Below are 12025 nucleotides of genomic sequence, written 5' to 3'. Positions count from 1 at the left end.
AATTTTATAAGTATCCGAAGAGTGAATGTCTTACTCGCCATTTTGAAAAACCCAAACCACAAATCCTCTCTCTAGGCTGTAAATTGTAAATTTACAGCCTAGAAAGAGGATTTGTTTCTCCACTGATAGTGGGTTATTATCCGAAAGATCCTTTGGAATAAGTATCATCCACAGTTGAAAAAAAAAAATACGGGTAGACAAATAAATAAATATAAATAAATAAAAATTTTTTAATCTAAAAATTATTTATCATTTATTCATTTATTTATTTATCTGCTCATAACGACTGTACTTTCCTGCATTGTAAGCCTTCAAAAATGCCTTTTATATACTTCTTATATTTTTTGTGTTTTTCTCATCACTCACCTGAGAATAGATTTGATCATTCCAACCGAACTGTCTTCTAACATGGTGTTGTCCGCTTTGATTATAGGAGGAACTTCCGTGGAAAAACATGCTCGGCTCGACGCTTTCCATTAAAATATTATCAATTCAAGAGATTTAATCATTTAAAATGAAAACAATAAAAAACTTTTTGTCTTCTGTAATGCAATAAAAAGAAGCAGTATTTCACACACACACACACACACACACACACACACACACACACACACACACACACACATATATATAGTAAGTTATGCAAACATATATGGCAACTACACAGAATATGATGATATATTTTTAAAAAATCGCATAAATTGATCAAATAATTTTATTTTTAAATAAGAAAATCAAATTTTAGAATGAAATGCGGAATATTCTGTGTACATTAATTGCCATATATATTTTCATAACTTACTATCTAGCTCTACCTACGTATTGAGCACCGGTGAAGTAAATAGTGAAAATTTATTCATAAAATTCCTTTGTATATTAATTTATATGATTAAATGAATGCATATATATATATATATATATTTACAAATTACGTTAAATTCACTACTCGTTCAGCGGCCGCCAATAGCGTAATGGTTAGGAGCCTTGACTGCCATACAAACAGTCGGGTTTCAATCCTGGCTTGAGGTGGTTGCCTGTCTAGCCGCACTGATGAGCTGTGAAACAGCGAAACAGTACTGTATGTGGATGACTATATATATATATATATATATATTTATATATATATATACACACACACACATATATATATATATGGTAAAACTGGTAATTAGTAAAAACCTGAAGAGAGTGCTCAATACTATTGCAGAGCAAATATGTTTTTTTTTTTTTTATTACCGTTTTATCTGTTTGGTTACATATGTTTCGGATGTCAACCAAACAGATAAATGTGTGTGTGTGTGTGTGTGTGTGTGTGTGTGTGTGTGCATTCACACTGGATGTTATTGGTGGATGGTGAAACAGAATTTACTCGGATTTATTAAAAAAAAAGACTTGGCGCTATTTGCATTTTGAATTTCTAACGTCTATGTTTGTTGGGGAAGCAAAAAACAAACAAAGAAACAAAAAAAAAACAATCATTTTTCACCATTCACCAATAACTTTCAGTGTGAATGCACCTGAAGACGGTCGGAGGTTACATCGGTCGAAACGTAGTGAAAAAAAAAAACAACTAAGATGAGAACAATAGTCTAAAAAATTCAAAATAATAATAATAATAATTATTATTATTCTTATCATCATCATCATCATCATCATCATCACTCTTTATCTCAAAAATACACAAACGTCAAAATATTTTGTTTCATTATCTCTAGTTAAACGGCTGAGTTGCATTTGTTCTGGTTAGGACAAACTGGCCTTCAATGTAGCACCGGTTCTATAAGCAGTGACAACACCTATTACAATTTGTAATCTCTGCTTAGTTTCTAAGCTCGGCGTTGACTGGTGCAGGCATCTAACTTACTTTCTGGCTTATCCTATTCAGAGACTAAGCTGAGTACACACTCGTATTTGATATAAGGGAGTACCAACTAAACTCTTTCATATAAACTTTACATTATTTGGATTGTTCAGATTATTATACTCATCTTGGGGTGTTATTTGCACATTTTAGGCGATGTAACCTCTAGCCTTCTTCAGGTGCATCTTATTGAATCCAGGAATCTTTATATTGAACTTAGGACTCTGCAAAAATTTTGGACAGAAACCTTTATTGAATCTACCGGAGTAGATTACTCTCGTTCTGTCAGTCCTGACCTGATAGAAGTCTTAACCAATTAATTGTACTTTTAGCTTCACCACCTGCACTGAGGATTGAACCATCAACCTCCAGAAGACTGTCACTAAGAACTAATTAGTACTCAACACTTTATCCGTTGTACCACAGGTCCATTTAAACTTGATAATTATTTGGACTTTATTAGTTACCCCATGAATTCATATGGATTTCTGAGTTTGACAAGATGCATCTGAAGAAGGTCGGAGGTTATATCGGCTAAAACGTTGTGAAAATATCATCCAACAGTAGTTTGAATAATCCAAATAATCCAACTGATCAATTCTCATCTCAAAAATTCAAAGAAATAAATTAAACACGTTTTATTTAGGTCCTTCAGACTACTGTTCCCATCCTGAGTTTTTTTACTCAACATTTCAGCCAGTGTAATCTCCGACCTTCTTCGGGTGTATCTTGTTGAACTCTGAAATCTGCACTGAATCTCGAACCCATGGAGTAGCATGCTCTCGTTCCGTCAGCCATGACTGGGTAGAAATCGTAAACAATTCGCAATTGTATTTTTAGTATCTTGCTGGATAAAGTACTTGGTAAACTCAATTGTCAGTTACACTCTTCTGAAGGTTGAAGGTTCAATCCTCAATGCAGGTAACACACAAAATGCAATTGCTAATTGTTTAAGACTTCTACCTGGACATGGATGATGGAGCAAAAGAATGTTATCCCCCCCCCCCCGGGTTAAATAAAGAGTTCTGTTTGAAATTCCGTACAGATTCCTAAGTTTAACAAGATACACCCGAAGAAGGTCGTGGGTTACAGCAACCGAAACTTTATGAAAATGACACTGAAGATGAGAACAGTAGTCTGATTAATCCTAACAAGACGGATTATCAATCCTTAATTAAGAAACATAAACTAAATCCGTTAATCTAAATTTAAATTTAAAGTGTTGGAGAGCAGGATATCAAAACGGGAATATCTATAATATAGATCTCAATTGTCGGTTTGTGTGAATGTATGTATGTATGTATGTATGTTTGTATGTCTGCCAAAACAATTCCGACAAATGCAACAGATCCTGATGAGATTGATATCGTTTTGAAGCTCAACGTTTCGGACAACAAATATCGAAAAATTGGCCAAAAACATTAATTCCTTCACCCTCGACTGGTCAGTTTTCTACAAGGAGGGGGTCAGTTTTTGCGCCGCCATTTTCGCAAGTCATCGTATTGGTTGGATTGACTTACACTTAATTTCAACGTTCTGAACTTATGGTCAGCCGATGGAAACATCGGCTAAGACATCACATTTTTTTAATCTTTTTTTTCCCCCCCATGTTACGGGTTTGAGCCTGCCTGCCTCCTACCACTTTTTTTATTTTTACACCCCCCCCCCGCCGGGGTTCCTTACAACATCACCTACATACACCTGGGCACCCCCGCTACTGTTGTTTTGACACATCCCCCAGGGGTCCTTACTCCACCACCTAAACACCCAGGTAATGTCGGGAACTCCTGCTAGTGTAATATAAAGGGGTTTTATAACAGCACCAAAACAGATATACATCGTATTTTAGGGGTACTTTGGTGATCGTCTCATCAGTACAAGGTATTGTTGTATCCCCGTAGGGGAAGTGTGTATAATAGCCTTTATATATATACACGTGTATGTAATGAGTATCTGTTCTTCATATAAGTATTTACGTGTGATTGCCTAGTTTTTAAAATGTCACAAAACAACTTATTTAGTATATGTCCACATTTAACAACAAATAAGGGACGAAATAAATATCTTAGTCGCTTGCCAGACAAAAGGAAGACATACCTTCACAAAAGAGATGAATACCATTCTATGGAGTTACAACATTCAGCCAATTAGGGAACCACCTGGCCCATCCTTGTTGGACGGAAAGCTATAACGAAAATTTAACCACGATCAACAGACCTCAGGTTTCTTTTCTACAACTTTTATTCCAGAATGTTCTTCCCATCTTGAAAAGGTTGAACACTGATATAGTCTTGTCTCCATCTTAGTTATCGATCCTGCCCCTGCTGGGTGCCATCCTATCTCTCGGCCGTCTCCCCCGACCGCCTGTTAGAGACTCAACTCACTAGATAACTTTCTAAGATGTCTCTAAACTCATTTCGTCATGTATCTACCTAACCAAAACACTTGCTTGGTCTTTTGTCACATATCTTTGTTTATTAAAACCAAACATTCCAATCCTATATTATTAAACATCCTTCTAAGCATTTTATTGTTTTACATATTTCTGGCTTAATTATTTCTACATTAAATTCAATCCTATTTCAAAACATTCTTCCGTTATCAAACTACTATTATTTCCATAACATTGTCACCAATACAAATGTTAGTCACCTCTCTCCCCCGCGACATGACGTTGCCTGGGTTATAATATAATAACAGTAGCTTTTCTTACCAACTGTGACCGTGTCGTCAATAGTCTTGAGGCATTTCAAGTACTTGGCCCGAGAACTGATTATTTCAAGAGAGTTCTCAAACAGTTCGGCAATTTCAGATGATTCAACTTTCTAGAGGGAAGAAACAAAAAAAAATAAATGGTACTTATTAAGATATAGTCGACAAATTGATTAAAAAAAAATATGCCGTTTTAAGCAAAAACAATATCATGTACTTAACTGTCATGTCGAAAATAGTAATGCATCCAATAATTACGAAAATTCGTCGAGTAGAAAGTTATTTGTAGTTAAAAGTAATTTTTTATGGCAAATTGGGTAAAATTGTATTTTCCTTAAATGTTATAAAGTAGACGATGAAGAGTTCATACGCAGGGGGAATAACTCGAACGAATATTTTAGATTATTTGTTCATGGGGACCAAATTTAAGACTTATAACGATAGACTTGTTTGGGTTTTTTTTTTATTTATTTATTGCAAATTATTATCCTCATCTTTATTAGTTGTTGTTTCATGACGTGGTGCAGTGGATAAAGACGTTGAATCTCTACAGTTGCAGGTGAGAATTGTCTGAAGATAGCGGTTTCAATCCTACCCAAAGCCGGCCAGAGACTTACTTGGCCAAAACGTAGTGAGACGACAACAACTATGGATGGCAGTAATTGCTGAGAATGCAGCTAGGAGATTCCTACCCGTCGCGGTTACCACCTGACGAAGGCCAGAGGAATAGTTGGCCGAAACGTCGTGAAACAACAACTAATAAAGATGAGGATAATAGTCCGCAATAAATAAAAAAATAAATAATACTCATCTCGATAATGAATTTTAATTTTTAAAAATATATATTGTTTTTTTTTTTGCTTGTTTGTTTTGTTTACTAAAAACACAATAGCAGTTGTTCTGTGAATTTTCGTAATTTTGGGATATATTACTATTTTCGACATGTTTTTGCTTAAATATTTTAAAAATTGATCTCTTCATTCTATCTTTACAGGCACCAAATAAAGAAAATTATAAGTGAAGTTTTCTTTTTCTCCTTGATGTAAGGCGTTGCTTAAATTTAAATTGGAATGTATAAGTTTAGAAAACCAGCCCAACACACTTTTTTTTGTTTCAAATACGCAAACAAAGAATAGAATAAGTTTTTTTTTCTTCTTTTTTTCCTTGCAACATGATGCCACAAGAAAAATAAAATTAGCGCAATTGTTTTCAACGGTGATATTTTCAAATATTCAAAATCAGTTAGAACGCGTTGTTCGCGTGTGAACTGAATTAGTTGAGTTTTTAACCTTTTCTCCTCGATCGATGTAAGCGTTGTTTAAATTCGAATTAAAGTTCGTAAGTTTAGAAAGGTAGTATAACACAGAATTTATTTTTTAGATAAACATTTATTTGTTAAATAAAATCAATTAAGTTTCGGCGATATAACGCCATCATCAGGAACAGAATCAGTCTATGTTTTTTCTTTTTCTTTCCTGATGTTACTAGAAAAATAAAGTCCGTGTGGTCTTCTTCAACGGTGATAATCAGTAAATTCTTTTTCTTTTTCTTTTTAAGAAAAAGAGAAAAACACAGACTGATTGTATTTCTGACGATTCCTGATATTGTGGAAATTTTAATTTTGTGTTGTACTGGATTTTAGACCTTACGAATTTACATTTAAATAAATAATTAACTTTTGTTTGCAAATCAGAACAAGCCATTCTTTTATTGTGCTAATATATAAACGGCCTAACTTCACGCATGGGCAGAAGTACAAGGTGCCTTCAATAAGTTTCCACTCTTATTCAAGTTAAGACTCTTGAAAATTCAGTATCTTATGGCTATACATCTTATGACTGACCAATTTTTTATGATTTCAGTTTCAAATAAACAGCTACAGTAGGAATTGGAATACACACTACTAAAGCCTGATTGTCACAGCTGGTGAATTTTAAAAATGCAATCTGGACGTGAGGACACTTTAGAAGAACGATGTGCAATAAAATTCTGTTTTAAACTTGAAAAAAAAATGCCACATAAACGTATGGAATGCTTCAGACTGATTTTGGACCATTTTGCATGAATCGAGCATCAGTTTTTGAATGACATAAGAGATTCAAGGAAGGCAGGGAGAGGTAATGAGACGTTTGGGAGGTGTAAGGATGTCAGAACATCAGAGTTGATTGGCCAAATAAAGAATTTCATGGATAAGGATCGTCGTGTGTCTATAGAGACAATAAGTGCACAGTTGGATGTCAGTGTGGGAACTGTGCACATAGTTATTTGCAAGGAACTGAAGATGCGTCTTGACTCTCGAGTATATATCCGATACAGTTAATCAATCGAGAACCACATCACTCTGTGTAAAAACATATAAAATATTAACTGATATATACTCGAGAGTCAAAATAATGAAAAGAATATTCTCTTGTCATAGCCCTAGTCATCATAACAATACAATTTGCAATCTCCTCTGATCCATTCAAGCGGAATAAGAAAAATAGGAGCCATTACTTTTGGAAAATCCTCATACATGCGAAATATTTAAATAAACAGTAAATAAATCATATTGTGAATCTATTGAGAAATTTTGTTATCCTGATGATATCATGGGAACACAGGGTGGAGCAGGTGCTAGTGTGATTGGGAAATTTAGGAGTCGATGGAGTTAAGTACATGGAACTTGTGTCATTACTAACCAGCAGAGCATTACCATTGTTGAATAAGGGAAGAGGCTATCACGCATGTGTATGCAGTGTGATGGTGTATTGATTTGAAACCTGGCCAATGAGGGTTGAAGTCATGTGTTGCATGGAAAGAAATAATATGAGAATGATATGATGGATGTGTAATGTGAGTCTTAAAAACAGGCTTGGTTCTGATGATGACCTGAGAACAATATTAGGCAGTATAGGGATATATGTGTGTAGAAGAGGAGACTTTGATGGTATGGCGACGTTGAGAGAATGGGTGAGATAACTGGTCCAGTTTACAGGAGAAGGGTAAGGAAAACATGGGAAAAAATGATAAAGATATATTTGAGAGAAAGAGGGATAAATAAAGACCTGGTCAGAGATAGGTTAATTTGGAAGTCAGTTTTTTAAATCCATCCAATGCATGCCAGCATATAAAATGGACGTTAAACTGACGACGATGATGAGGACCACGATAATGATGAAGCTGATGATGATGACGATGATGACACTGATGATGATCACGCCGATGATGATGATGATGATGATGATGCTGATGACGATGATGTTGACGATGATGACACTGATGATGATGATCACGCCGATGATGATGATGATGATGATGATGATGATGATGAGATGACAATGATGCTGATGATGCTGATGACGATGATGATGTTGACGATGATGACACTGATGATGATCACGCCTATGCTGCTGCTGCTGCTGATGATGATTTTTGAGCGTCATTCATGATGATGACTTTTGTTGGCATTCGTTTCCTTGATACCTTTTTTATTAAGAATTCTTTCTAGAAGGATATCGGGTTCTTACGGGAGGAACCACGTAAAGGTTGCCAACATCCCATGTGAAAGTGTTTTTGTGGAATGAACTGGATTTAAACTTGGCACACACAGGTTGCCAGTCTGCATCATTAACCACTTAGTCACCATCACCTTCCTGCTGCCGATGATGATGATGATAATTATGTAGTAGTAGTAGTAGTAGTAGTAGTAGTAGTATCTTATTAATATAAATTGTTTATACTTTCGCTTTGAAGGTTTTTAATGTTAACAACTAGATCAATTTTTGATTCATAACTAGTATTTACTTTTTCTATAATACCCAGACAGCGCCAGGTAACCCTGCTGGCATATACGAATATAAAAGAGAGAATGTTTTTTTTATATAAAAAAGAAGAAAAAAAAATACCGGGAAATCTGGATTTGGTTGGTCACAGATTTCTATCTTTTGTTTCAACGTCGAGAGAAAGTTCGAGAGATTCTTTGAGTTGGTGTTGCTTTTGGCGACGTGTGCTTTGATTTGAACCTGTGTGTTGGTCAGCCAGCGAGCCACAGTCTCCATGAAGAGAAGATCAAAGATATGATTCTTGAACCTAAAAAAAAATAGTCAATTAAAATCAATGCTATAAAATAAAATATGCATCAAGTGCGCTTGAAAGCCAAATCACAACGTAATATCAGGAAAATAACCAAATATTTTACTTGTTTGAAATTTATAACATAAATACATTTCGCAGCTATACTCCATCCTCAGTATGTTGTTTCCTTTTTTTTTCTTTTCTTCTTTCTTGCCATGTTGTAAAGTTGGAGAAAGAAAGTATGTTTGTAAATATTGTTTTAATATTACGCTGTGATTTGGCTTTCAAACGCACTTGATGCATATTTTATTTTATTCAAATTAAATCATTGTTTCTATATGTACAGAAGAGTGTACATAGAACTCCATTTTAACTTAGTACTTTATCTGTTACGCCAGTTTGATAAGATAGACCTGAAGAAAGTCAGAGGAAGTTATATCGGTCGAAACGTTGTGAAAATAACACAGTAGTTCAATAATCAAAATAATACAAGTGAATGCAATAGATTCAATCAACAATGAACAAGACCTGTGAAAATTCCATCGTTTAAAAAAAAGGGTTTCATTTAATCCTTTTATCTACGTAAGAAAGCCACCCAGCGTTGCCCGGTCGTAAAATACGCATAATATTATATTGTAATTCATGCAGAAACTGAAACTTGTGCATGCGAGTATTATGTTTTTTCTAAGCAGTTACCTTCTTGTAAATAAAAAAAATACTTGAACTGAAATCGAAACCAAAACCTAAAGACAGTGAGTCAAGTATAATAACCATTAGGCCAGCTTGTCACGCTCTTTAAAAAATGTTTTTAAACTTACTTAAAATAAGGAAGCTGTCATGTGACCGATTTGCGCAAGCACATTCATGAAACAGTTGACAAACAGATAAAATCCGGTGATACCCCCCCCCCATGGTACCAAATTTTCAATTTTGAATCCTTAGCAACTCTTTTTTCTGGGTGAAAACCAATTAAGAGTTTTCCACATGCCTGACTACCCCATACAACAAATTTCAAGTCTGTAGATCAAAAATTCATTGAGTATATAGGTTGAGAGTTGTCCACACACACACACACTCATTTTTATAAATATATAGATAGATTATCAAATTTATTACTTTTAACTATTATATTATTGGTCCCCCACCCCCAAAATAGGAGAAGATAATCCTTGGAACTATAGTATCATGACAACAGAACAGAAACTATGATATCCCCTCCCCCTAAAAAAAAGAGTAAGTAATGCCAGGGAGGATGTTGTTATGACGAAGAAACATATACTTCAGTGCCCCCTCAAGGAGGAGGAAACAACTGGTGAGCATAGTATCATAGCAGGCGAACATATACTTATTGCCTTTCCCCATCAAAAGAAAAGATGGAGGTAAGGCCTGGTAGGATGTGCTCATAGCAACAGAACAGTTACTACACTACCTACGCTCAAAAAGGGAGTAATGCCTGGGAGGATACTATCGTAATAACAGAAATAGCAATGTAATTTGAACTGAGCATTGAAATAGCATGGTATTTTTTTTAAGGATTGGATATTTGATAGCTTCGTCGAAGGAAGGGGGAGCTAAGCCTCTTTCCTCAGATAGTCCTGCAGAAATTTCCATTTCTTTTTTTGAAAATTTAATTTCAGTCACTGGCATAGGATACACATGTCCTACAATATTTTTTAAACAGGTTTTTCAGACAAAAAAAAAAATCAAGTATATTAAATGGATTATAAAAAAATATATGAAATTGTTAATAGAATTAACATTCCTTTCTGCAATCCAACCATATTTGGCACAAATAAACTTATGCCTCCATTTCAATTACTTCATTTCTGTTCCGACATTTCTATTCATCGATTCTTACGTCTCCATTTCTATTCCTCCGTTTCTATTCATCCATTTCTATGCCTTCACTCTTGTGTTCCCATTTCTGTTCCTTCATTTCCATTCCTCCACCCTTATGCCTCCATTTCTATTTCTTAATTTCTATTCAACCATTTTTATTCCTCCACTTTTATGCCTCCATTTCTATTTCTTAATTTCTATTCAACCATTTTTATTCCTCCACCCTTATGCCTCCATTTCTATTTCTTAATTTCTATTCAAACATTTCCATTCTACCATTTCTATTCACCCAGTTTTATGCCTCCACTCTTATGCCTTCATTTCTATTTCTTAATTTCTATTTCTCCATTTCTAATTCATCAATTTTCTATGCATCCATTTGTACAGCTCCATTTTCTGCCCAAATTTCTATGCCTTTATAGGAAATAATGGCCAAATGGCAGGTTTGGTAGCTGACCTTTAGTTGACATTGTCTCCTGTGGGAACAATGAGCGAGATAGGATCGGCGTGAAGAGTGATGACTCAGTTGGAAGCTGATGAGATCAGACAGAATAAAAAAATGACTTGAAAATTAATGATAAACAAAACAAGAAGACCAAAATCTGCAACCCCGATTATTCTTCTCCTTTTTACTAGCAAAAAGGGAGGCAACGTCAACAGCCTAATAAAATGGCCCTTCTATAAATTTGAGATCTAGTATTTTTCCTTTTGTTGTTGTGTCAGCTATGATTCCAGAGCAAGAATCCCCTGATGGCTACAGTGAAGTAGCCATCAGGGGAATACTAGAGACCATCTAGGATTTTGAGAAAATATTAGCAGAAAATAGAGGTCAGATAGGGGTCAGGTGGCTGGGTTTTCTCCATTGAGAACACAAGCTAGACGAAATGTAATGTTATAAGAAATAATTTAAGATAGAATTGAAAGGGTCAGACTCCAGACATCCACATCCTTGATATTTCTCTTTCGTCTGTCATTAGAAATGAAGAAGGCAACAACAACAGCATAGTAAAATGTTTCCTCTCCAAATTCGTGATACGCCCATTTTGTTTGTACTGCTGTGTCAATTTTGATTCTACATTGTAAAGAAGCAGCTAATAGAGAAAGACGAGTGATCTTGGAAAACAATCTTGAAGGACCATTGTCGTTGAATGCTGAAGATGTGACGCTGCATTAAATAACGGACAGACATCTATTTGATTATGACATTCAAAGCGTTAGACCTCCCCTTGGAGGGAAGGCAGTGCAAAAAAATATTTACAGCAAGAAATTAAAATTAAGAAAAGAGACAAACTTTGTTGTTACCGTTCTTCAAATTCGATTGTAATACGACTGGCCATATCGAATTGGTTCGCTTCCATTCCTTCCATCTCGACAAGAATTTGGACTTCGTTGGTATCAATTATTGCGGATAAATCTTCGATTGTTTTCTGAAACTCAGCAACTTCATCGGGACAAAAGTTCCCTCCTTCTGAAAAGAGCCTGAAATAACGACACATAAAATGTAGGATGGAACAAAAAGAAAATGAATACAAAATAACAATAATAATCATGATAATA

General features: G+C 35.0%; 1 protein-coding gene across 2 annotated transcripts in view; it reads right to left on the bottom strand.

Moving 5' to 3' along the window:
• Positions 1 to 12025, bottom strand: part of LOC145247958 (coiled-coil domain-containing protein 180-like) — a 314311-nt gene that overhangs the window by 71774 nt on the left and 230512 nt on the right. For both annotated transcript variants that reach the window (XM_080109604.1, XM_080109605.1), the window contains 4 exons: positions 11771 to 11947; positions 8461 to 8644; positions 4575 to 4686; positions 367 to 469 (listed from right to left, as the gene is read on the bottom strand). In XM_080109604.1, the coding sequence (XP_079965730.1) occupies positions 367 to 469; positions 4575 to 4686; positions 8461 to 8644; positions 11771 to 11947 (576 nt within the window). The remainder of the gene's footprint in view (positions 1 to 366; positions 470 to 4574; positions 4687 to 8460; positions 8645 to 11770; positions 11948 to 12025) is intronic.

Source organism: Euprymna scolopes, chromosome 26, assembly GCF_053919585.1.
Source record: "Euprymna scolopes isolate OS-2025 chromosome 26, ASM5391958v1, whole genome shotgun sequence".
Lineage (NCBI taxonomy): Eukaryota > Metazoa > Mollusca > Cephalopoda > Sepiida > Sepiolidae > Euprymna > Euprymna scolopes.
Note: the sequence above shows the minus strand (reverse complement) of the source record. Positions and strands in the feature narration are given on the sequence as shown.